Raw genomic sequence first — 27,948 nt, 5'->3', positions numbered from 1 at the left:
ATAAATGAACAACATAAATTTGCACTGAAAGGTAGAGTTTGTTTGCTTCAAACGCAAGTCTTGTAACACATATTAATGATATTATATCACAAACTAGAAATTGACTTCATCTCCAGTTGGATCATCACAAGATTTTCAAGTTCCTATCCATTAATTCTGAATGGGTGTTAAGCCAAACTGAGCAAAACCCTAAGAATAACTCTAACCCTAACTCATTCCCTTAACTCTAACCCATACCAAAATTTTTGGAATAATGGCACTTAGAATAACACCCATTTTTCTCAATTTGAATTAACACCCCTTGGGAACAACTAGCTGACCCGGACATTCATACATTATAAAGGATAACAAGGTACCATGGTATTTGGTAACAGAATAAGTGTGTCAGATGTAAATAAGCATTTATGAGGGCTTTCATGAATGGGCAACATTACTGCAAAAAATACAATGTGATAGGTGTAACTTCTTTCATTATTTTAAAAAGTAGCTGGTAGATAATTTGTTCTAAATAAAAGCTGTAGATTCACCTGTCTGATCCTAATATTGCTTTGTTCTGTTGTATGATGGCATCTCGAACACATTCCTTCAACATTTCAGCATGGGAAGTACTACAACAAACAAAAGTAAAACAGAACATTATTATTCAAAAATATTGCAAAACAACTTTCATAAGATGAAACTCTGTAATAATTGTGTGGCAGCCTAATTTTGCTGATCTATGCATTATCATTAACTTACATTAATTTACCTATAGATGTACAACAGACCAAATCACTGGAATTTTATTATAGAACTAATTCTCCTTTTCGGTAAATCCCATAAGCCTTTGTGGACAGACCTGAGATGTTGTTCATTTGACGTTCCACCAATGTATACATTGTTTAGTGAACATCTTTACTGATCATTTGAAAGCCTATCGGAGTGATGACATCAGAGGTCTGCCCACAAAAGCTAGCAGGATTTACCGAAAAGGTGAATTGTTTCAGTACCTTTTGATACATGTGATACAAATAATCCTGCCAGTGTTTTGAATCCTCTCTTCACTGTCTTCCATGAGTGCATTGCGTATTTGTTGTTGGCCATCAGTAGGTTCACTGAGTTGTTCTACAGCGGCTGCTAAACCATGGATAATGCTACAGTCGGTGGTGTCTGCATCTCGATTAGGTGGACCAAGCTTGGCTAGTGAGGCTAGTATCTGAATTAAACAATGATTATGCATGTATCTGTGACAAGGTTTTTATGGTAAGATACAAATTACCAGGGCACCATTAATTTTGTTTTTGTTAGGGCGAAACATGGCAAATAATTTCTATTACTGATCAAATTCTGTGTTTACTCTCACTCACTTTTTTCAAACTGGCCCAATTTTGGCTCAGTAAGTTCTCAAATTGACTAATTATAATACAGGATTGCACATTCTTGAGCTTCGATCAAATTTTCACTGGAACATAATTCTGACAATACAGTCTCTGAGAAAGCACTAACCATTTTAAAAATGCTCACACTGTTGCAGTGATCAATCTTCAGCTTACAACAGTGAAATTGATAAGGTATAAGCCTTTTTTAATCACAGAAGATCATGAAATGAAATGAATGTTACTTTCAAACTTATATATTTGCAATTATCAAACATATCATTCCTGTTTTTAGTGCAAACATAACCATGATTCTGTGATTTTGTTATTAAACAAAACATTCAAAATTACTGAGCAAAGATGAGTAAGATTATTGTAAAAACCTTCATTGCTTCTGTAATCTTGAAATCAACACATTTAATATTTTGATACAGTCATAAATAAAATGTGATGAGTGACTTACTGGTGCAACATTCTGCTCTTCTTGATTCCATGATGTTATTGGTCTTGCTTCTGAATCACTGGCAATCAAGCTTATCTATCAAATGAAATAGAGGAGGAGAGTTATACATGTACAAGTCAAACCTTTTATTATGAAAATGGAATGCATGCTCATAATTACTACAGTAAAATTAAGTATTTCTTGCCCAAACTGGAACACTATGAAAGCTAGTGGCTCCGCGATAAACAGAAGAAAGCATACACGCGCCTTACATTGTATACATGCTTAGTACATTACATGGACGCAACACACATGTTCCAGTTTGGCCAAGAAATACTTAATTTTACTGTAGGATAAACTTAAAGGCATGACCAACTGTTAATATTTTGGTTATAACCCTAACCTAAACTAACAATCAGAGCAGATGAAATATTTGACTCAAGATAGTGCATCTAGTGCAAGAGATCCTGGGTGTAATGGTACCATGTCACAGATTAACCCATGTATGTCTTCAAAAAGGCAAATACAGTCTGAAAGATAATGAGGTTAACATTTTTGTGAAAAGTTTTATGAATCAAAAACTTACATGTTTGCCTGTGGGATAGACATCGTAGACAACTCTACAATACTCCACAATGGCTTCCATACTACATGTCCACAGGGACTTAGATAGAGGAGCCAATGGAATCACACCTTGTGTACGGGATTTGCTGATCAAATCATACTCAATAGGTTGGTTACATGACTCCGCAAAGAATGGGCTGTGGTCAATCACAAAGACAGTCTTGTAGGATGCCGGGTAAGACATGATTAGGTATGGCCCTATTGAAAACAAAAAGAAAATAAGAAACTGTGAATTGGTATAAAAAAAGTGTTCGGAAACCGATTTCGGACACTTTTTATGTCCAAACGATTTTTTCGGGAAAAAGCGTCTTGACATCAAAAGTGTTCGAAACCGATTTGGACACTTTTATGTCCAAACGATTTTCGGGAAAAAAGCGTCCCAAATCTCCATTAATACCCTCAATTTTCCCCAATTCCTCTCAATTGCCCACAATTTCAATTAATTCACCTGAATTTCCCTCAATTCCCCTTAATTTTCCCAAAATTGTCCTTAATTTCCCCCATTCCCCTCAATTTCCCCTTAATTCTTGTCAATTTCCCATAATTTCTCACAATTTCAATTAATTCACCTGAATTTCCCTTAATTTTCCCAAAATTGCCCTTTATTTCCCCCATTCCCTTAATTCTCTTCAATTTCCCTTAACTTCCCTCAATGTTCCCAATTTTTCCTCAAATTTCCCTTAACTTCCCTATATTTTCCCAAATTTGCATTAATTCTTGTCAATTTCCCTTAATTCACCTGAATTTCCCTCAATTTCCCTTAATTCTCTTCAATTTCCCCAAATTTCCCTTAATTCCCTAGCGTCTTGACATCAAAAGTGTTCGGAAACCGATTTCGGACACTTTTTATGTCCAAACGATTTTCGGGGAAAAAGCGTCTTGACATCAAAAGTGTTCGAAACCGATTTGGACACTTTTGATGTCCAAACGATTTTCGGGAAAAAGCGTCTTGACATCAAAAGTGTTCGAAACCGATTTGGACACTTTGGACACTTTTGATGTCCAAACGATTTTCGGGAAAATGCGTCTTGACATCAAAAGTGTTCGAAACCGATTCGGACACTTTTTATGTCCAAACGATTTTCGGGAAAAAAGCGTCCCAAATTTCCTTAATTCCCTCAATTTTCCCCAATTCCTCTCAATTGCCCACAATTTCAATTAATTCACCTGAATTTCCCTCAATTCCCCTTAATTTTCCCAAAATTGTCCTTAATTTCCCCCATTCCCTCAATTTCCCCAAATTCCCCTTAATTCTTGTCAATTTCCCATATTTTCCCACAATTTCAATTAATTCACCTGAATTTCCCTTAATTTTCCCAAAATTGCCCTTTATTTCCCCCATTCCCCTTAATTCTCTTCAATTTCCCTTAACTTCCCTCAATGTTCCCAATTTTTCCTCAAATTTCCCTTAACTTCCCTATATTTTCCCAAATTTGCATTAATTCTTGTCAATTTCCCTTAATTCACCTGAATTTCCCTCAATTTCCCTTAATTCTCTTCAATTTCCCCAAATTTCCCTTAATTCCTAAGCGTCTTGACATCAAAAGTGTTCGAAACCGATTTCGGACACTTTTTATGTCCAAACGATTTTCGGGAAAAAGCGTCTTGACATCAAAAGTGTTCGAAACCGATTTCGGACACTTTTGATGTCCAAACGATTTTCGGGAAAATGCGTCTTGACATCAAAAGTGTTCGAAACCGATTTCGGACACTTTTGATGTCCAAACGATTTTCGGGGAAAATGCGTCTTGACATCAAAAGTGTTCGAAACCGATTTCGGACACTTTTGATGTCCAAACGATTTTCGGGAAAATGCGTCTTGACATCGAAAGTGTTCGGAAACCGATTTCGGACACTTTTGATGTCCAAACGATTTTTGGGAAAAAAGCGTCTTGACATCAAAAGTGTTCGGAAACCGATTTCGGACACTTTTTATGTCCAAACGATTTTCGGGGAAAAAGCGTCTTGACATCAAAAGTGTTCGAAACCGATTTCGGACACTTTTGATGTCCAAACAAGTTGCAGGAAAAAGCGTCTTGGCATCAAAAGTGTTCGGAAACCGATTTCGGACACTTTTGATGTCCAAACGATTTTCGGGGAAAAAGCGTCTTGACATCAAAAGTGTTCGAAACCGATTTCGGACACTTTTGATGTCCAAACGATTTTCGGGAAAATGCGTCTTGACATCAAAAGTGTTCGGAAACCGATTTCGGACACTTTTGATGTCCAAACGATTTTCGGGAAAAATGCGTCTTGACATCGAAAGTGTTCGGAAACCGATTTCGGACACTTTTGATGTCCAAACGATTTTCGGGAAAAATGCGTCTTGACATCAAAAGTGTTCGGAAACCGATTTCGGACACTTTTTATGTCCAAACGATTTTCGGGGAAAAAGCGTCTTGACATCAAAAGTGTTCGGAAACCGATTTCGGACACTTTTTATGTCCAAACGATTTTCGGGGAAAAAGCGTCTTGACATCAAAAGTGTTCGGAAACCGATTTCGGACACTTTTGATGTCCAAACGATTTTCGGGGAAAAGCGTCTTGGCATCAAAAGTGTTCGGAAACCGATCTCGGACACTTTTGATGTCCAAACGATTTTCGGGGAAAAAGCGTCTTGACATCAAAAGTGTTCGGAAACCGATTTCGGACACTTTGGACACTTTTGATGTCCAAACGATTTTCGGGAAAAAGCGTCTTGACATCAGTAGTGTTCGGAAACCGATTACTGACACTTTTGATGTGCAAACGATTTTCGGGAAAAATGCGTCTTGACATCAAAAGTGTTCGGAAACCGATTTCGGACACTTTTTATGTCCAAACGATTTTCGGGAAAAAAGCGTCCCAAATTTCCCTTAATTCCCCTCAATTTTCCCCAATTCCTCTCAATTGCCCACAATTTCAATTAATTCACCTGAATTTCCCTCAATTCCCCTTAATTTTCCCAAAATTGTCCTTAATTTCCCCCATTCCCCTCAATTTCCCCAAATTCCCTTAATTCTTGTCAATTTCCCACAATTTCAATTAATTCACCTGAATTTCCCTTAATTTTCCCAAAATTGCCCTTTATTTCCCCCTTCCCCTTAATTCTCTTCAATTTCCCTTAACTTCCCTCAATGTTCCCAATTTTTCCTCAAATTTCCCTTAACTTCCCTATATTTTCCCAAATTTGCATTAATTCTTGTCAATTTCCCTTAATTCACCTGAATTTCCCTCAATTTCCCTTAATTCTCTTCAATTTCCCCAAATTTCCCCTCCATTTGCATTAATTCTTGTCAATTTCCCTTAATTCACCTGAATTTCCCTGAATTTCCCTTAATTCTCTTCAATTTCCCCAAATTTCCTCCAGATAAGCTGTTCACAAGGTTTTTTTGCTTGATACGCATCAAATATGCTTTCCCTTAAGTCACCGTACCCCATACGGATCTCCAGATAAGCTGTTCAGGTCGAGAACTTCTGGCCACGCTACTCCCCACCAAGTTACGTCACCGTACTCCCCATACGGATCTCCAGATAAGCTGTTCACAAGGTTTTTTGCTTGATTACGCATCAAATATGCATAAATTATGCAAATTAGGTACTTAATTACCATATTTTGCGCTCAAAATCTAATCAGGTCGAGAACTTCTGGCCACGCTACTCCCCACCAAATTACGTCATCGTAACCCATCCAGATCTCCAGATAATCTGTTCACAAGGTATTTTGCTTATTACGCATAAATTATGCAAATTAGGTACTTAATTACCATATTTTGCGCTGAAAATCTAATCAGGTCGAGACACTTTGGTCATGCTACCCTCTATAAAGTTTCATCATCATAGCACTTACGGTTCTTAAGATAACACGTTCACAAGCTTTTTCCGAACACACACACGCACACCCACCCCACACACGGACACACACACACGATAGTGATTACTAAGTCTCTCCCTGATCATTCAGGCGAGACAAAAATAGGGGGGTATAAACCAAAATATGGGGGTTATCTAATTATTAAGGGCTGGTGACTCAAAATTTTTGTGCGCTGCGCGTGTATTCTTTAACTTTAAACAAAATGTGCGCACACTCTTTTGTTATACAATGCAAGATTTTTGCACGCTCCGCACGCCTTCTTTACTCTTACCATCAAAACTTTTAACGCGTTTCGCGCACTCCGCTCTAAAATTTGGGCGCGCTCCGCGCCTTACTTCCGGCAATGAATAATTTGTCTTCAGTCTGTATCTAGGCGGAAGGGGGGGGTCATAAAAATTTTCGACCAGTGTTGGGGGGTCGTAAAAACATTTAGCTGCGATAGGGGGGGGGATCATAAAAAAATTGACTCCAGTCACCGACATATTCATCCCCCATAAGGCACGAAGCGCGCAAAAACTTAAATGCAAAGAAAGTGTGTGGAGCGCGTTAAAATGTTGATTGTAAGTGTAAAGAAGGTGCGCGGAGCGCGCCAAAATTTTGAATCATATAACTAAAGATTTTGCATACATTTTGATCGTAAGTTAAAAGATTGCCCGGGTAGCGAAGTATTTTGACCCATATTCGCCTCAGTGTATAGCTAACCGGTTCATGATGATCTTCTGAGTGAAGGGTTCTTGTTCTGGTCTTGATTCTTCCCTCTTCAATTGTTTCCCAACTGAGCTGCTGTAACATCTCTGTAACACTCGATTATTCTTACATGTTAATATAGCGGCCTTTGCGGAAGTACAGTGTTATAACCCTAACCTAACCAGTGCAGAAGGCAGCTATTTATGTAAAAATAAAACCCCCACAGTAAAGGAATGCTTAGCTCGAGATACTCTAGCTAAAATACAGGTTTACATATTTACTATCTTACTATAGCTGGTTCCATACAGCATTACGCAGTATTGCTGTCTGGTTAGCAGGTACGAATAATTCCGCGTGAATTGAGACATCGGAGCAGGTCCAACACAGAGGTCTAGCCTACATCCCGTATCCTACTATCACTCAAACAAGCAAATCTCTTCACAAATTCACTCACCTTGCGATCCTTCATCATCAGTTGAAACAAACATCTAAGTTTCCAAAAACAACTTTGTCATTCCTCAAAACTACAAGTAACTTCATTAATAAAAAATTGAAATCCTACTATTACCCGTTATTGAAAATTTTGTTCGATTTATGTCAACCAAAAGAACGCACTAGTCGAGTTCAGTTGACCAAAATGGTATCTCCTGCCTCCTGGTCACCTCAGATATGACGTCAGTATCACAATCGGTGGATCGGATTGGTTGAAATCAACGCCACGTTTTTGACCTTACAGGGGTCAGAGATATGCATATTCATGTATGAAAACGGCGTTGCGGATATAGTATCATCACCGGGACTGAGAAATGCGACATTTTCGATGTTTGTACCGGGGAATTTCAGACACGGAGACTCCCAGGAGATTTCTACAAATTCGTCCAAGGTAACCAAAGGGTTGGGGATCGCATTTTTAACTATATGTTTCGGAATTGAGGTCGGCTAAAAAGTAGACCGTTTCGGGGACTGTAATTGGTGTAGATGTCACATTTTGAACAGTGAGCGATAAGTGACCAATTTCACGTTCAGCACAAGTGTTTATCCTTACTCAGAGTACTATCTTACATTGTCTTGCTGTATTTCAGCTAGAGCACCAGACAACAAGCTTCCAGGTTTTTTTGGAGAACAATACTGTTACGTAAGACGAAGAAGAAACCCGCCCCGGAGCCCGCCTATGCCCTACATGTACTCATTATTTCATTGTACTTATTGTCATTTGCCTCCACACATTACGTAATCAACACCAAGCTTTTGTGAGGACTAGTGAGTGGACAAGAAATTGACAGCGGAGGATTGTCAATCATGAATTGCCGCAACGTTTTAGTATTTTACTGCATGGCATTCCGCAAGCACCATGACAAATTATGCTGTATTTTTCCAAAGATCATCTCATACATATGAAGTAAGCTGAATGCGATCTGTACTTTTGTAACATTCCGATCGCTTTTCGCCTATTTACTATTATCGGCGAATTTGCTTAAAAACATGTGAGTTCATGTTGTATAAACATAATCAGCATGGACACAAATGAAATTACGATGCAATATAATGCAATTTGAATGCGCACTATAGAAATAACGTGGGCCCCAGACGTGTTCGAAATATGCCTCAAAAAGTTACACTGGCCAGCCGGGCTAGACTCGCTGAGTCTCATGGACGCCGTTCCTATGTCCATCAGACTCGTATTTCCCATTTTGGATGTCAATGGGAAACACACACTTAACGATTTGCGCCCGGTTAGAAACTTGAAAAAAAATCTTTAAAATTTTATCAATGTGTATAAAAGTGGTACCAACCTTATTGTGCTTGCTAATTTAAGACTCGGTTGAAACAAAATTAAGGATCGAATGCATTTTAGTGTCCAAAAGGCAAAATTATCGTCAAAGTTCTGCGAAATCGGCACCCTTGAAGGGTTCAGAATTGAATCGAACGAAAATATCCGATCTTTGCGATCAAAAACACAAAATTACAACTTTAAACATACTATTGGCAAAAGACATTATTACCAAACAATATAGAATAGAAAATTTGACATCATTTTCTCAAAATATTGAAGAAATTTGCTCACTAGACATCGAAAAAGTACGCAATCCAATTCCCGTTCAAACGCGTGAGAAACTGAAAGTGCATAATCCCGACTAAGCCGGGCTTGACCTTAAAAGTTACAGGCCAGCCGGGCCGGCAACTAGATGCCGATCAGAAAAGTTACCGGCCAGGCCAAAAAGTTACAGGCCAATGGCCGGCTGATCGGCCCTATTTCGAACGCTGCGTGGCCCGCTTTTATAGGTACAATTAGACTACAACTGGGAAGAATGCCGGCTGTCGTCACAGTCGTGGCTGTTGAATTCGGCAACCGTATTAGCGGAAACCCTATATAAAATCAGGATTTACAAGTATATTCTCGACTTTTTCAATAATACATCTAAATCATACGTTTACGCTTGATATAAGGTACTCACGTGGTAGAGGTTTTTCTTCATTACACGATTGAAAACCTTAAAAAAAGCAATTTACTGGTGTATCTTTATTTACCTGGACCAAAACAAAACAAAATATTACAGCGCCCTCTATAATAGTTTTGGTTTTGCGTTAGTTAGATTTGTGTAAATCTCAACAAAAAAGTACATTTGGCATTCTTATACAAAAAAAAATAATATAAATATAAATTTCAACGTTAAAACTGTGATAAAAAGTGCATTTTAGCTCCGTTAATACTTTTTTTTAAAAAGTTTTCTATACATAATCTAGAAATAACGCACAAGATGCAGCTCAGGTCAAAGGGCAACGAACTTTTTTCTGCCTGGCAACGTTTATCAACAACCATCTGATTTTGCTGAATTTTGGTCGTGAAAAGCTCAGTTGTTTTTGGTCTTTGATCGTAATTTTGAGCAATAATGAGTAATCCACGGGAAAAGGAAGCAACAAACTATCTTGACCAACACAAGATTTTGGAATTGTTTGATCACATCACATCAGAATTGATTTTCCACCGACCAGGTTTGTCACTTTGTGATTGCAAAACACACTCACATGCTCAGCACTTATAGTAAATTGAATGAACGTAGCTTTCAATAGCGTGATGATTTTTTTGCATACACTGCGCGATGTACAAATGTACGCCAGCGTGTGCGACTGTGCGTGAATAACGCGGTAGTGAATCCAACCATGCCAACCAGTCGGGGCCACTCACTCGATCCAGCGTGACCGCTGCATTGAGCGATCACGCTCGATGCAGCAAACATTCACGTTCCATGAGGCGAGATCTCAATCACACACACGTCGGGCTTCACTACACTATGTCACTCGAAGCTACGCTGAATGTTTTTCGTTCCTAGTAAGTGTTTCTAGATTGTTTAAGTTTTGACCGGGTGAAAAAAAAAATCACCGAGTAATTCAGTTGTGGCAACGGCAAAGCCGAATGGTACGTCGCTGCTACGCCGTATTGAGCGTGCCCGCTTGATTGAGCAATACCAACGTGACTTGCAATTTATTATAAGCCTAATCATGCGTGATACATGTATAAACAAAATGTTTGATATTGACCCATTTCGACTTTTCCATTACAGGTATAGGTACTTTTGCTTTTTACTCACAGCTCGGGCAGGATTGACTTCAAAATTAATGCCTTGCTATCTGCAAAATATTGCATTTTTTGCAGAAACTTTTAACAATTGGAAACAAAACTGTAGGATTTTCTTCTCTTTTTCTTCAGGTTAGTCGGCAATGAAAATTCTGTTCAAGTGTAGCCTAAAACTTTAAAACAATTCACCTCTAATAAATGCCCCTTACTTTGCATCGATCGGAGTGGGGCATTAGAGATAATATTTATTATAATCCGACTTACTGTTGTTTATTTAATCTCTATCTCCTGGCTCTACCTCTTCCTCCTCCTCCTCTTGCATTCTCAGAACTGTTACTTCTTCCACAGCTTCCACCGCCTCATAGTACAGTTTCAAGTAGTCTATTTTTTTGTTGCTGGTCTTCAGTTTCTTAAGACTTATTTCCAGTTCTTGCAGTCCTGCCTCCCTAACGAGTTTCGAAATTTCATCTTTTATTTCATCCTTTGTCTTGTTCTCTATGTTTTCTCCGTGGTCCCGCTCTGCCTTTGTTATGTACAATGTTTTACTTATTCTTTTACTTCCGAATAAACCGCTCTCCTTCAGATCATCCTTGTACTGTTGGTAACATGTTTGCATTGTTTGAAGCATGTTCGGCAAGTCATAGTCTAAGCTTTCTTCGCCAGTTATGCTTGCCATCCTACTTGCTTGACGCGGTGATTCCAGCAGTCCCGAATCACGGATTTCCCGACGAAACATCGTTACTTCATGTTCATGTTTCTGTGGCACTTTACTACCGCTTGTTGAGTAGATTCCTGCAGAGTTAAGACACTTTGCTTTCATGTTTGAAAGTTTATCTGCCTTTCGACATACTCTGGTCCAGGTTTTTGCAGTTACTGCCCCAGGAGGAAGTAAAGATTTCACCGCTCTATTGACCTCTTCGTGAATGAAGTCTGCTCCCTGCCCTTTATTATCTGCGCCGGAAACAGAGAATGCTGAATGCTCTTCTATGTCTTCTTTGAGTTCATCTGGACACTGCACACGATCCATCGTATCTCTGAGGTGAAGTTCCCTATATCGTGGGTGATTCCTCCCAAAAAACAAGGGGGCAAAGGCACTTCTTGCTGCAAGCATGTGTTGATGATTGTTTTTTCTCACACTCTGCGTATACAGGCTAAATGCGAGGAGAAAGGTAAAACAGACCCTCCATGCAAATAAATAATTGGGATCGTTTACAGTATCAAGCCATTGAAAGTATGTCTTAACGTCTGTGTCACCTCCATTACAACGTTGTTCTAAAATAAACGGACGGATTAGCTCTTTTGCTAATGCAGTCACCAACGTCATCAGGATCTGCCTAGACCTATGGTGATCTACACCGTTTTGAATGATGCATTGTGCTCGTGGGGAGCGAAACCCAAGTAGTATGGCGAAGTGTCGGAGAAACGGGTCCCATATTAGCTTGCACAAGGCACGGGCCATATTTAACTCAATGTGCCCGGGCCCTGGTCGAAGAAATAGGTCGCCAAACCAAGCCTCAAAATCCGCTTCCTCGTTCTTATGACGTTGCAACTGATGTTCACTGCGGTCAGTTTTCTTCACCATCTCTCCGCAAAGAGAACATCTTAAAACCTCTTCTTGGACTTTAGAACCCAGAAGGTAGGGAACGGCATCAGCCCATACATGAGTCCATTGCCTACTTTTATTCTCCCCTGATGTTTTACTGTGTTGCTGCACATGCTGTAGAACTGTTTGTACATTTACCTTGGTATTTGGGTTGACCATGCAAGGTTCAGCAATAATCACTTTTGGAGGTTTACGTGGGTGCTGGGATGCCGAGCGATAATATTTGTCATGATCCATTCGATATCTGTTTGGGTCGTATTTGCAATTTGGGCAAACGTCTGTTTGTGTACTTACAAATTTACACTGGCAACAAACGTAATTGTTGCTTCCATTTTTCTTTTGTACTACTGCTGTGTCCACATAATCATTCATATCATTGTCTATTTCATTGTTAACATTAGTAATAATGTCTTGTATGTAGTCTTCTCTATAATGTCTAAACGCTGTCATTCCCTTCTCTTCCTCCGCCTCAACATCTGCTAAAACAGACTTCATATCCTCACGGGTTTCTCTTTTACGCCATACTGCTGGCTTTAACTCCGCATTCTGTTGCAGGTTTTTACTTTCATGGGGTTGTATGCACGACATTGTCGTGCAAATGTCCACTCTTATTGACGACCCTTCTCTAATTCTCCCAGAGGTCCTTCCAACCCTTTGTTCATTATCAACAGCAAGATGAATATCAGAGTCAGGGATGTGGGGGGGATCTGCAGGACTGTTTATGTAATTCTGTACTTTGGTATATGCGCCAGCAGGCTCCCAACTTCCTAATAGGTTTGTAGCTAGTTTAGAACCAGTAATAGCATATTGTACAATGTTGCGTTGATAAGAGAAAGGTGAGACAGTCTTCAAATTTCTAGTGTTCAAAACTTGTTCAACAGCATGTATTAGGGAATTCTTCTTGTTTTCTTCTAAACTTGGGATGTCTCGAATACCCGTACAGCCCCTAAGGAAGCCCAATAACACATCATTTCTTTCATTTAACCATTCATCCTTCTTGTCGTTGATATCATTGATATCATTATTACTGAAGTCGGCACTTTCTTTCGTTACTCTTTTACTATCGCTATATAAGTCTAGTTCGATCTTGGATCCGATTCCATGAGCGATGTCAGTGAGTAGGCTTTTTTGAGTGCTGTTAAAAGCATCCCACGCGTTAGGAATGCCTTCCAATGTTTTCAGAATTGTGTCCAATTGTTGAGTCAACCCTTGTTGTTCATCTGTTGCTTCACTTGTGATCCGTTCATCCATCACATCAGCCATCATATCATCTTCAACTGAAATATTCTGGATAAGTTAAAAAAAAGGTACAATAATTATAATCTTTCATCCGACTTACCAAAATCTCAATTTCGATTAAAAGAGGGGATGATGATGTGGATCACCAGATGGACCTTTACATTTATCAAATGTTAAGGGCAAAAGTGAAACAAAGAGCTACAAATGCGTATTTTCTTTTGGCGAAGGGAAAATAATGTAAATTTATTGGAGTATTATTTTGTTGTTGTTTTTGTTTTTGTTTTGTTTTTTATTTCATTTATTTCACTTACACCTTGTTCATCAGCAATGTCATGCTCACTGTCACTAGAACTATGGTCATCCGAATCGTCTTCATCTCCAAATCCAACGTTTTCTCCGACGTTTTCTTCATCACTAAATGTATTGCCATTTCCGAAGTCCCGTCTACTGGTTAATCTAGAAGCTGTCTTCACAAAGTGCATCTTTGAATATTTCAAGCATGTCGAGCAAACCCACTTTTTCCTCGCTGTAAGCAGTTGTCTTTCAAGTAGTTCTTGGTAGTTCTTCCTTTTTTTGTTCGAAGTGCAAGACTCTATCCAAAACTTCCCCGGCATAGCACTTACAAATTCTTCGTGTTGCAAGCATCCACACATTTTAGTTCCAAATCGCCCCATGTTATCCCGCTTTGGCGTAGTTAGGGTACTTCTTCTTGAAAGACCCGACATGATTATAGGACTCTGCATAAAGGATAAAGTCGATGATTTTTAACAAGTTTGCTTACACATTCATTTGCATTTTTGAAAGAAAAAGAATATCAAATCAAACTGAAACAAGATTAAAAGACCATAGGCCTTTGACTTTTTGTAGTGGTTGCTATTTTTTTCTTTCTTTTTAGCAGAATGTGCATGAACTAACTTACAATTTCCTATCGATCAAGCAAATAACTTTATAAGAAGATTGATAGGTTAAATACCTAGGCCTATACATTATACAGTATGGAGATGCATAGCCTCGAGGCACGCTCAAAAACCCCCGTAACCTTGATATTTCTACAAAATACAAAATAATGACCTTTTTGGGGGATTTCAGCATTCGCCTAATGCTCAATTGATCGTGCACGCTGCATCAAGCATTATCGTGCAGCTGCATTGAGCGTGCGCACGCTGAATTGAGTGTGTCATTCATACGATTTTCTTTTACAGATTAAGCCAAAATACCTAGGCCTATACATTATACAGTATGGAGATGCATAGCCTCGAGGCACGCTCAAAAACCCCCGTAACCTTGATATTTCTACAAAATACAAAATAATGACCTTTTGGGGGATTTCAGCATTCGCCTAATGCTCAATTGATCGTGCACGCTGCATCAAGCATTATCGTGCAGCTGCATTGAGCGTGCGCACGCTGAATTGAGTGTGTCATTCATACGATTTTCTTTTACAGATTAAGCCAAAAAAGTTGGTCTCGGCTTCCTTTGGCCAAAAACCCTAAGCGCAATGCATTTTTTAATTGGATGAAAAGGTTTTTTTTTAATTACATTTTTAGGCCACTGTTTTCTCTCTCTCTCTCTCTCCCTCTCTCTCCCCCTCTTTTCCCTTGGATTATTTTTTAAAGAAAAAAAAAGCCAAAATCAAAATCTTAAAAAAAAAAAGCAAAGAAAGAAATGCGGTAAAATGAAATGGTTATGAATGATTCGACTGATTTTAATCGACCCGATTCATTTAATTTGTACAATACTCTAGTTACTCAAGAATAGGAAATAAAAATGAAACTGACTCGACTCATAACAAAGATGATTAAAATCGATCATTGCAAGTGTATCCATGTTCATCGCAAACAATCACGACGGATGGAGCGATAGGACGCCGGATGAAGCGACCGGACAACTCAGTCCTAAACTAAAACTTGACCTTTACCCTTTTGTACATCCCTTGTACACCCCCTACACGTATCGAGTTTCCCTCCAGAAAATAAAGCAAATTTTCAACGTTTCAACACAAACTGGGTAAGTAAAATATTACCTTTCTTTTCTGTAGTAACTATAGATTTTCCAGAACTCAGTGAGATGACAGCTACATCAGTAAATCCAACCAAATTAATCGATTCTTTTTCAAGTGTCAGCCAAGGTCAAGAGCGTTAACTTGTGCAGACGACAACTGACGTGTGCACTGGCGCGTGCCAGTATAGCCTTGGTGCACTGGCGTGTGCCAGTAGCCTTGTAGTCGCGCTTTGACACGTGCCACAGACGAACGCTTGTTAACCTCATGCATATTAATGAGTTAATGAATGTTATTCAATCCCGCTGGATGTAGCGGGTATACGCTGGAAGTAGCGTGGCACAGGTAGTGAACAGGGTTGCTTGATCGAGCGTGCACGCTCAATGCATCGATATGCCCCACGCTGGAAGGAGCGTGACAATTGTACATTTATAGAGGCCTACAATGAATTATGAAAATAATTTAAATATAATATATACATGTATAGGCCTAATAATAATATAATTTTATTTGAACAACGCTTTTATAACAGCGGCACATGCACGTCTACCCGACGGTGCGTTCTTATAATAATGAATGGATGGTTGCTTGATCGAGCGTGCACGCTCAATGCATCGATGCCCTACGCTGGAAGGAGCGTGACAATTGCACATTAAGAGGCCTACAATGAATTATGAAAATAATATTAATATTATTAAAGGGTGTAGGGCTAATGAAACTAGACTTTGAAAAAATTAAAATTGTGTTGCAAGCAAAAACACTAACAAAAACACTTCTTCTTATATAGGCCTACATGATATATTTTCCATATTACGCCTATTATTAATTATGTTGATGGACCCCGGCACGATTAAAACCCTGCATGCTTTAATAAAAAATATTGATTGCTACGCGTAGTAATATTTGTACTTAATAATTTTGTTGTCATTTTTCTTTGCCATTACTGTTATAGCTTTTCAGAATGACTGATACACAAGTGCATGTAGAGAAATCGGGAGTAGGCCTAGATAAAGTTCCGCCAATGGACGCAGAAGATCAGCATGTAGTGGAAGATGTGGGAGGAGAAAATGACAAGCAACAGCAGATGGAAAATGACGTAAAAGAAAATGCAAGAGAAGAAGAACAACAAAACTTACCAAAGCAACAGCATGTGGAAGATGGACCAAATGAACAAGAGTATGTAGAGAAATCGGGGGAAGATGAAGTTACGCCAATGGACACAGAAGATCAAGAAGTAGTGGAAGATGTGGGAGGAGAAAATGACAAGCAACAGCAGATGGAAAATGACATGGAAGAAAATGAAAATGCAAGAGAAGAAGAACAACAAAACTTACCAAAGCAACAGCATGTGGAAGATGGACCAAATGAGCAACAGCAGGTAATATAGATGGTAGCATCCAGGATTTTCAGTTGGGGCGTAGTAATATGATGACAAATCGAATTGTAAAGGTTTTTCAGAAGGTGTTTAGCCTTTAGAAAGGTTTAACCGTAAAACTTTGTACAATAAACAAAATACTTTTACCGATCTTGAAAAAATAAACATGATCTCATAATTCTTTTCTCTTTTTTCCCTTTTGTGTTCTTCTTTCTCTGTGTAAATTTTAGGTTCCACCACTGCCTGTTAATATGGAAGCTACTAAAGAAGCGCCACCGCCTGTTGGATCCGTGCCTGAAGCCGATAACATAGAAGCTGGTAAAGAAGCGCCACCGCCTGTTGGATCCGTGCCTGAAGCCGATAACATAGAAGCTGGTAAAGAAGCGCCACCGCCTGTTGGATCCGTGCCTGAAGCCGATAATATAGAAGCTGGTAAAGCAGCGCCAACGCCTGTTGGATCCGTGCCTGAAGCCGATAACATAGAAGCTGGTAAAGAAGCGCAAGGAGCCAAGAAAAGGAAATATACAAGAAGGAATTTTAGTGAGAAGGGCAATATTATAATAGGTGAACGAAAGGGCGGGAGCGATCCGATACATTCCGGAAGAGATCAATAACACTTATAAATAACGGGGAAACACTGCATAAACTGACAAATTGTCATGTCAATGTGGAAGTAATAGCCACTTGGCCTGGGGAAAAGATAGGAAATGGCAATCGCCAGGTTTCCCAGCTGCCCCGGTCCAGCTGCTGCTCAGCAATCTGCAACCGTGACAAGTAGCATTTCTAGTAGACCAGAAAATCCACGGGTAAAAGTCCCCAGAAGCGTGTTAATACTCCCATGGCAGAGCATGATGAGGCAAATGAGCCTACAACTTCAGGGACAACTTCAGGGGCATCAAAGAAGCGCGGCGAAGAAAAGCGTGGAAAGAAAAAAGCGCGAGCTCAACAATCTAAAGACGAGTGTGCCGTTTGCGGGATCGAGTTTGATAGCCCTGCGGATATGCTAATGCAAGATGCTTATTGGCTAAATTGCCAACATAAAGGGGGAAAGCGGGGTTGTTCTTATTGGGTACACTCAACATGTACTGGTATTTATTATCCGGATACCAGGGCAGGGCGGTGTGCCCTTGACAGATGGGCGCCCTCCCATTTTTTTTGTACCGCTCACATGCCAGGCTCACATATGCCATCTGGCTTGGGTAAGAAAAAGAAGTAGTAATGCATTATTAGCATATCAACGAGATTAAAACACAAAAATGCATGAAAACAGGTTTAGAAAATGCATTGTTAGTTTAAAACAGTTTTTAGAAATGCATTGTTAGTTATGTAGGATTCTTCCAATCACTTGTAGGAATTTGTATGGTTCCGATTGTTCTGTGGCTGAATGGAAGTAGTACGTTCATTATGTTTACTTAAAAGATACGCGAATGGGCCTACATCCCTTTTGGGTTCGGTTCATCTTGATCTGGAGAAACACACTTGTGACTTGATCGAAAGACGTTAAGACAACATTCTTTTAGTTACGACTGTCGAGATACCTCTCTTTTATTTCGGTGGGCATTCAAGATTGATGTGCAAATCATCCTGGCCCGTGCCTTAATGTTTAATAAGACGAGTTCTCAGTGTTACTTCTCCTGCCTATAGAATCATGCCATTCCCAGGGATGGCACTTGTTTATACAATGTATTGACATGTCTCTTAGGAGAGGGCAGTATAATACTGAAAAGCACGTGGACTTAGCTACTAGAGGCTAAGAGTAATAAATGTTGACACATCATTTTTCCTTCGAATCTGAACTGTATATGAACTGTCACTGGTATTCTTACAGTTACTTGAAAATTAAAAGAATTAGGCATTGTGCCTTGCGTTACTTGTTAGTTGAATAAACTACAATACCAAACTTGAACTACCTTCACTTGTTTGTGTGTTTTACTCTTTTGCATCTCAACTCAATTTGTTTTACTGCTTTCAAATCGTTTCAAAGCACTCTTGACACTTGACAGAGAAGGTAGTTAGACATGTTTACTTGAATTATTTTTAAATCCTTGCTCATTTCAAAAACATTCCTTCTCTTCTGAATCTCCACAGAAAGTCCAATGAGGTTAAATCACATTGTTTCATCCATCTACATTAGTACACAGCGCCCATATCATTGACATATCTCAAAGTTATAGTAATTGTACGCACGAATGTGCGATATCACGCCCAATGTAGCGACATCACGCCCAATGTAGCAACATCCGGGTGCCGAATGGAGCGTGATGAATCATGTGTTCAAAACATGTGATACACATGAATAAAATTAATGGTGAGCTATTTTCAGCGTTTAAAGGTGAACCTCATTGAAAATAAAGTTATATATCAATGGAAAGCTTATGACGCCAGGAAGCAGAAAAGAATATTTTTTATTTGCCTAACGCACCAGGATAGACATAATCTTCATGCAAAGATTGGATATTGGCACCCCCTAAATTACAAAAACGAAATCGCTCAAATTAAGCGCTTTTCGATGATGACGCAACACGGGGACACACAGTTACTTCCGGGTTTGATTGTAAACACAATGTCCATGCATTACTGTGGCATGCATCGGGCCAATGCACGAACTCAGTCATTGCCAACTTACTTTACATGAAAAATATCTTCAATAAAATAAGAATAACATGAAGGAAACATCATGATCAAATCAAGAATGAAGTTCCTGAATAAAGTGTGTGATTAAAAATGGGAAAAGTGCTGGCCGGGGTGATTTGGGATAGGCCAAGCTATCCACGATATGCAGGGAATATTACAGTAAAGCACGAAGAGCGAAGATTCGCCGAAGAACCGGAATGAAAACAGATTGCAAAAAATAACTGCTAGTGCTCCCAGTTCAGATCGTCACACCAAGTTGAAATGAACTTATCACAATGAGAAAATGAAGGAATAGAATAAAGTACATGTACGGTTTTTTTTAATTATTTCTTAACTTTACAACCGGTCATGTATGATAGGCGAACTCGTAGATACATACGGGGGGGGTGAACTCACTCAGTCGCCGAGTGTTCCGTATCCGCGACTGTACGTACTGTACTTGCAGACAAAATAACCGATTTGATATTCACATTCTGATATTTCCAACTTATTGCTACTTCATCAGCAAAATTTATTCCTGTAGATGTTCCAAATATAAGGGAACGATTGATCAAATCTGCTGAAACACGGCGCAACTTGAACTTGTGCTACCGGAGAGACGAAGCGAGTCGCTGTGTTTGCCCACCTTGATCGGCGTGGCTGCCTGTAATTTCTTCAGCATAAAAGCAGCAATTTACGCATCGTGTTCGGTAATCCATAAAACATTAATGTTTCACTTTTTCAGTACACTGATGGTAGTATCATTAAAAGAATCGTGACACAAGTGACAATATTTTAATTTTATTCAGATTTCAGAATTCCATCAAATAACAGTCTACTAAGCCTAAATTGTATTTATTTTATAATAAAGTATCTGTTTCTTTCAATCGTGATTGTGTGGAAAGAATGTACCGGAGAATGTATTACATAATGCGCTATAATATGAAAACCTTTATGGGCTGGATTTGATGAAATCGGCGGTTTTTTAATTAATTTTTGATTACTACAAGACGATATTTTTAAAAATCAGATATTTTTAAATGAATCAAGAATAGGGAATGTCACAAACAAGTTATTTAATTTGGTATTCGATCATGTTTATTCAGTCCATGACATGAACGGTATACGGTAGCAGCAATCATTTGCGCATGGAATTGATCCCAGCGAAATTCAAACTCAATTACCCAGTTATACCCAGCCAGTTATGACTGATTTTGTCAAAAATTTACGGAACAAGGAATCAGCAACTTGAAGATTCTTCTCATTTCAAGCTTTATTGTGAAAATCAGACTTGCCGGGCAGCTTGCAAAGTACAGGAAGCAAGTCTTGTTTACATGTTTCCGAGTAGGATCACGTGACTGCACGAACCCTGAGCTTACGTCACGAGCATTCTCAAGGTCAAAGACGATTGATTTGGGTGCTTTTTGGCGCCTTAAAAAGACCAAAAATTCATTCATTTTTTAATTTTTCAGCTTTATTGGCCATCAAAAAATCGGAAAAATTATTTTTAATATCCTGATATCATAAGCTTTCCATTGATATATAACTTTATTTTCAATGAGGTTCACCTTTAATAATGAACTACAAGCTAATACAATGACATTTAATTAACTATTATTCCATATTATGCCTGGATTCAAAAGATATAACAATATTGCTTGATCGAGCGTGTACGCTCTATCGAGCCGTGCACTCGGCTGCTTGATCCAGCGGGCCGCTTGATCCAGTGGGCCGCTCAATCGAGCGAGTGGCCCCGACTGCAACGCACTCGTGTCAGTCGTGATTGGTTAAGTCGTGCTTTCGTGTTGTAGTTTGAAATACGCGATATCAGCCCTCGTCGATTTAACCCTCAGCAGCACCGACGGCATATTGCCGTGGGTGCCCACCCCCATTGCCGCAATGCCCTCAAAATATGTCCTTTTCCGACGGCAGTCACTTGCCGTGCCCCTAAATGAAGTTGCCGTGGGTGCCTAGCCGGCCAGCCTTGCCCCTTCATTATAAAATCATTAACAAGTACTGGTTAACACCCCCAAAAATTGTGGAAAATTAAATCGAAAATCTTGAACACGATCGCTATTTTGAGCATCGTAACCACAGAATTGATCGTAACCCAGCTAGGCATGTTCACGAAATTTTCAAGTAGGATATTTCACATGGAAATTATTTTGTTTAAAAAGGTGATTATTTAACTTAAAAAAGAGGGGTCAACTATGTCTGTAGGTCAAAAATTAGCGAAGTTATGGGCAAATGTCTGTTTTTAAAAAACTGCACTTTTCTGCGGTCATCATTGACAATACCTTACAATGACTTACTGTACAAAACAAGCATGTAATGCATCATTTTTTACCATGATGATCCATTTTACACAAAGGCGATTTTATTTTATGAAATCTAACTTTCACTGCATGCTGACTTCTGTATCAAGGATAAAGTACCAGAACTTTTTAGACTACGTCTCCAAGTTTCTGGTGTCCAAATTTCAAATTTTTGTATTTCCCTATGGGGATTACACAGTTAAACCATTGACTGTGAGCTACTGTGGACACAACTTCTTGGATTGAATGTCGCCCCCTATAATAAGCAATGTGGACATGTCTAACCCAGCTATCAATCACAGTATACACAATAGTTTGTCAATTAATATTCATTACCCCTACGTAAGCTTACATATTCAGCCAATCACATCGGCTTTTATACATTATCTGGTTGCTAGAAATTGCCGTGCTGCCTTGCCTTTTCAGTGAAAATCCAAGGCAATTATCAACTTGCCCTAATGTGCCCACTTTACAATTTGGGTGTAACTCTATGACTCCAATGAGTAATAACGGTAATTTTTAGCTAATGAGTTAATGATCGTAGGGGTAGGTAGATCCCGGAGGGATGGGGGGATAAATATATTGTTAGGGGGATGGTCCATACAATCACCCCCCCCCCCCCATGTTGATGCCTGTATATGGGTTTCTAACCAAAATTAACCCCATATTTGGTCATTTTAAAATAAAAAGTGCCAATTTTTTTGCGCAAAGAGGGATAAAAAAAATCCACTCTTTTTTAGGGGGTCAAAAAAACTTTGACGTCCGAGGTTCCAACTTTTCCACCCCCCAACCAAAGTATTTATGAACACTCTAATAGAAGAGCTGTTTGCACCTGTGGGCATCAAAACATAAAGAATTTAACGAGTCATCTAGAGGAGCTAAAAGTCGCTCTTGCAAATGCAACTTAAAAGCTGTAGCCTGTAGAGTGATTGCTCTCACTCCTCTCAGTCCCTGCCCAAACATGCACACCAACTAGCCATGGTTTATGCTGCTAGATTCTACAATATGACTACCATCCTAGTTTTACTTTCAGGATGACCCAGATGCAATCTCCAATGGTAGTTTTTAAATGAATGATGTGCACATAACAAAGTCAGTCACCATGTTATTGTTATACCAGATTGTTCACAGCTTAGTGTTGTTTATGTGTTTTCCATTTTTGGTTGTTGGTTATTTGTATTTCAACATGTAAGTAGCTATTATAGTCTTGGGTTTCATTTAATTTTAGACCTCATTGGCATTGCCAAGTTTGAATGATTGAGATTTTTGTGTGAGGTCGGTTTGCTGTTTTATAGGGGCATTTCGTGATCCACAGCATCATCCCCCACTGTTCTAAAAAAATGAAATTTTTATAGCACTGGAAACCACCTCTGGCTGCATAATACAAACAATTTCTTGCAGATTAATTTGTTTCGCAAGAATATGGTAAAATTTAAATTACATTCTGTTAACAGAATGAAATTACAACACAGTGGCAGTGTAGTACACGCACAACTCAACACAAACTTGGAGTCAACTGAAATTTGGGAATAAGCTTTTTAGTGGATATCTACAGAACTGAAAAATTACAAACATGAAGATGCTGAATCAGAAATACCGTTACCGTACTTCTTTTAATTAAACTGTACATTGAGATGTTTTTTGTTTGTTTGTTTGGTTTTTCATTTTCTTTCTTAATTATTTTTTCCCTCAGATAATCCTAAGGCTTTCATGTTAGACTATATTGCCAAAACAAAAGAAGCTAGGACTACACAGATGGACTACCCGTGTTTATTTGATAACTCAAACATAGAATCGGTATTTGGTATGCTGGATCCAACAAAGAAGGGATTTATTTCATTAGAGCAGTATACACAAGGTAAGTTGCAGAATATTTTACATGGGGAGGTGTGCGTTTATTCTCAGCCATTTGAGAGCAGCACAGTATTGGAAGGAAGGAAGGAAGGAACTTTAAGTGTGAAGCCATTTTTGGTGATGCTGTTTTTTACCATTTCTTTTTTTGATCTTCAGGGGAAATTATGTTTTTATGCTAAAAATTACCCTCCAAAAGAGGAAATCAATCTTCGGTTTTCCATACAAATTTATAATATTCCATATCCAACTTGCAACTTATTTGACCATAAATGAGTTATTTTACCTTAGAAAAAGGAAAAATTGATTTACACAAAAGCTTGAAAAATAATTTTGAAAAAACAAAACAAAACATCTTGCATTAAAAAAATCTTTGCACAGGAACCTAGCCCTTTTTTAATTTTTTGATACAGGTAGGATTAGTATTATGTTGTCAGGAAATAGAGTGAGAGTCAGCACTTGAGGATAAGGTTAAGAACTTAAGATTGATCTAATTTACTGATTGATTGATTGATTGATTGATTGATCTACCAGGATACTCAGTAAAGTTGCCAAAAGGCAATATCTGACTGAGAATACAATACTGACATCAGATACGGATCAAAAACTGACAATTAATAAAAATACACTTAAAGCTACTTAAACTTACAAAAAGAATTGCACTTGATTGATACCCGGGATTGATACATGTATTAAAAATGACAAAATCACAAAATTGTATGCATGGTAATCCCTGAAGTTCCAATGTTTCCCAGGAACTAGCTTCCTTGATTCCACATTTTTCAGGCCTATAAGTAAGAACTTATTGAATCTTTGATTTATCTTTGTTTGAACCAACAGCATTACAGACACTAGGATGTAAAGACTTTGATGAAAGACCACCAGGGAGTGGACAGGATAGGATAACACAAGATACATTCACAAGAGAAATGTAAGTACTGATACAATCCATCTAGTTTGAATGGTCAAGTGAATCTAGTATACAGCATGTCAAACAAACCTGGTGTATCATGAGTTGTTATTGGGGCTCATCAGAGTGTCAATTCTCAATTAATTCAAAATTGTAATATAAAACAACAATGTTCAGTGTCGTAGCCATAAATTCAGTGGACTCATCCTAATGAAAAATTGTTCATCCTTATAACTTGACCTTTAGTAGACTCAAGCATCCTACTGGAGGTTGATTGAGTTGAAAATTGACTTTTGGGTTCAATAAAACATCTTCTGTACAGCATCAGTCAAAGGCATTCATTTAACTGACCCAGGAGCAGATGAGTGGCTAAGTAAGAATGATAACACTTGATTATAATTTGATCAAAACTGCACAGTTTACTTCATCATTCAACCTGGATGGAATTTGAATGTTATCTTTTGTATGATGATATTGTGGTGTTATAGATTGATTTTGTCAACAATGTTTACCTTTAGCAGGGAGTGAATCGCACTCAGAAATGGGAGAATACAAGTTTACAATAGATTGTGTTGATGGGAGCATGCTGAAAAGTTTCTATTTTCAGCAAGGTCCTTCAGCAGTCTGCTGATTTAGCGATGTGCAGTAAATATATTTAACATAATGAAGTTGAAAGATTTGTTTGACCAACTTTACATGGTGAATAAGCAGGGGAATAAGTAAAAAGAAATTTCATTTAAGTGGTTGGCAAACCATAGAATAGTACAGACATCTATAGTGGAGCAGATACAGGACAAACCCAATTATAGGGACAAGTTGAAAAAGGTAAAACAAAAAGAAAACCAACATTTGGAGCAGATACAAAATATAACAGCAAAAATTAGCAGCAAAATAATGACAAGTACAAATCAAAGCTGCATATAGATCTAAAGAAAGAAATCTACCTTGCTTCTGGGATGAGTTTAATTAACAGGGTCATGGCAAACGGAGCAGTCAGCTTGAGAAATGTGTTATGTTTTTCTCTATATCTTTTTTAATTAGATTTGGGCATATATTTTTTAACCTTTTTATGACACTGGTTGAATGGTGTGCTGTAACTTCAAAAGCATGTAATACGATCATGCATTTCTTATGCCTTGCATGATACAACCAGTTGCTCAAAACATGAAGTAAAACATTTAATGATTAATTCTTTTGTATGACATCACAATCAGACTTCAGCAGTACATATTTCCATACCATATTAATGTGCAAGTTACTTGGCTCATTTTTGTTCACACTGGATAACTGAATTGTTGTTTTGCAAACTCTTTAAATGTTTTCACAGATGGGATAAGATACACTATTATAATTACCGTAACCACTCGGGTATAAGCCCACCTTCGGCTATAAGCCCACCCCCTGTTTTTCAAACCATTCGGGGAACAAGGGTGCACTCGGGTATAAGCCCAGTAGTCTTTTTAGCTTAGTTCTTAAATCATATCAATGCTTTTCTTTCTCATTTAAGAACAAATATTTAAAAAATATCAGTTAAAAATTAACATTCCATACTTAAAATTTTAAGATGATAGAAATTACTGATACATTGGGCATATACAAATGGGGAAGATTTTTCTTATTTTTAAATTCAACTGCTAGTCCCTCCCGGTTATAAGCCCACCCCATTTTTGAAGTGAAATTGGCCATCTAGGGTGGGCTTATACCCGAGTGGTTACTGTAAGCACACAATGTCCCAAATCACCAGCTGTGTCCATTTTAATATAACAAAAATTATTTACCAATGTCATGAATTAAAAGAAATAGTCTTGAATATGAAACATGGCTAATTATGAAATGCAGTAAGATTAAGCTTTTACATTTATAGCAACACATGCAAATATAAACATTAATTTCAATACGCAATTTTCAGCATTGAAATTCTTATCACAGAATTGACCTTTTGATTTTAACCTACAGAATATACTTTTTATTGTATTTTTACACAGAAAACAAGGTCTTAAGAAGTCCTCTGCAGCTTTCCGTCCATAAACAATATATTGACTACACTGATACACAAAGTGACATCATATTGATAGTATAATGAGACCACACATGACCCAAATGGATTTGGAAGTTAGATGTGACCTACAGATTTGAAATATTATGATTTATCCTATGATGACCAATCACTGACTGGACATAGTACCATCAATTATCAATTGGAAATGGAAAAGTGTTTGCTATCAAAGTCATCAATTTACCAACCGCAGTTATGTTTTTAATGCTGAACTTGTTGCGCTGCTAACTGTTGGCTTTGTCAACCGATATTGCATGGTAAAGGTCTCATCAGAAATCCCTATGGAGAACATCGCCTTGTGAACATTGCTGGTTTGTTTTAAGTCATTCTGGGAATGTTCGATGTATCTGTATTCTTTGAAATATTGTGCCTGTAAATTGACTGTAAATAATGTACATTATCATTATTTGAAAATTTATGTGCCTTAAGTATTTCATGTAAATTTGTAAATTATAGCTATTTTTCATCTCACTTTGTCTGCTGCAGATGAACTTGGTTTGGGGCATTTTGGTATGGCATAAATTTATTTTGATTAACAAATTTCATTAAATTAAATTTTACGAAGATCTCAAATGGTACAATATTGATGATTGTACACATTTATCTTGTTCAAAATACTTATATTGTAATATTTGTATTATTTGTAAAAATAACACAAAATATTTTAATATTCAGAATCTACACCATAAGAAGATAACTATGTTTATTCTGAACCAGCGAAAGTTTTCGATATGTCATACTCTGATCAGCTCATAATAGGCGGGACTCATACATAACATTGTGGATTGATATTGATATGCGTACAGACAGCTGGGCGCACCGCAGGCCTACGCGAACTGTGCTTTGCGTGACTGTAGCGTGTTTTTGTGAATTTGCACAAGTATAAGTGCAGACTGTATTGACCTGCGCAGTAACCAAACCTAATAATTCTCACCTATTACGAGCTGATCATAGTATAATGATGTTACTCACAAATTCACACTTAAAGGTCTAGTGCAACCATTGATCTAAATACTCAATGGTTGCATGTTGCCTGTGGAAAAGAAAATGGACTATTCCAGTTGAAATACATACACACTTTATGAAAGGCATGACTTTAGTAGATTTTAAATGGATTTTTCAGGGGCCTAGATTTCACGAGAATCACAGAATTGATTCAGGTAATGATTCTGGTAAGATTCAGTTGCGAGAATCAATTCTCTCATGTATCATACAGTCAGTGCAGTGACTATAATGGATTTTGATTCTCGCAAACCAATACAAAATCTAGACCTGTTTTTATAGAAGTGCATGGATTCAACTGGAATACATGTAGGGTTGTTTTACAATCAGGGTACACAGATTGTCTCACTGGGGGTGAAAAATGAAGTGTCTAGTTTTTCCTCAATTTATTTGTTTTTGTGTTGTAGATGGGTCAAATAGGAAATCTGTAAAAATTTTAGGCGTCAA

At 38.2% G+C, this 27,948-nt stretch overlaps 2 protein-coding genes across 2 annotated transcripts in view; one reads left to right on the top strand and one right to left on the bottom strand.

Annotated features, from left to right (window-relative positions):
* Window positions 1-9,517, bottom strand: part of LOC140148409 (integrator complex subunit 13-like) — a 33,409-nt gene extending 23,892 nt beyond the window's left edge. The window contains exons 1-5 of the mRNA XM_072170339.1: window positions 9,418-9,517; window positions 2,384-2,619; window positions 1,819-1,893; window positions 990-1,195; window positions 528-608 (exon numbers count right to left, since the gene is read on the bottom strand). Coding sequence (XP_072026440.1) covers window positions 528-608; window positions 990-1,195; window positions 1,819-1,893; window positions 2,384-2,605 — 584 coding nt within the window. The 5' untranslated portion in view covers window positions 2,606-2,619; window positions 9,418-9,517. The remainder of the gene's footprint in view (window positions 1-527; window positions 609-989; window positions 1,196-1,818; window positions 1,894-2,383; window positions 2,620-9,417) is intronic.
* A 221-nt stretch (window positions 9,518-9,738) lies between these two features.
* LOC140148408 (EF-hand calcium-binding domain-containing protein 10-like) lies at window positions 9,739-27,614 on the top strand. The gene is made up of 4 exons (XM_072170338.1): window positions 9,739-9,955; window positions 23,376-23,540; window positions 24,374-24,464; window positions 26,429-27,614. The coding sequence occupies exons 1-4, from the start codon at window positions 9,853-9,855 to the stop codon at window positions 26,469-26,471; spliced, it is 402 nt and encodes a 133-aa protein (XP_072026439.1). The 5' UTR covers window positions 9,739-9,852; the 3' UTR covers window positions 26,472-27,614.
* The last annotated feature ends 334 nt before the right edge of the window (window positions 27,615-27,948 follow it).

The sequence above is a fragment of the Amphiura filiformis genome, chromosome 3 (assembly GCF_039555335.1).
Source record: "Amphiura filiformis chromosome 3, Afil_fr2py, whole genome shotgun sequence".
Lineage (NCBI taxonomy): Eukaryota > Metazoa > Echinodermata > Ophiuroidea > Amphilepidida > Amphiuridae > Amphiura > Amphiura filiformis.
Note: the sequence above shows the minus strand (reverse complement) of the source record. Positions and strands in the feature narration are given on the sequence as shown.

What these genes read in the sequence shown, in the direction of transcription:
- LOC140148408 (XM_072170338.1), top strand. Translation starts at nt 9,853, where the DNA reads ATGAGTAATCCACGGGAAAAGGAAGCAACAAACTATCTTGACCAACAC. An exon ending in ATTGATTTTCCACCGACCAG is followed by an intron (nt 9,956 to 23,375) that starts GTTTGTCACTTT and finishes TTTTTCCCTCAG; the next exon opens with ATAATCCTAAGGCTTTCATG. An exon ending in GATACATTCACAAGAGAAAT is followed by an intron (nt 24,465 to 26,428) that starts GTAAGTACTGAT and finishes ATTTTTACACAG; the next exon opens with AAAACAAGGTCTTAAGAAGT.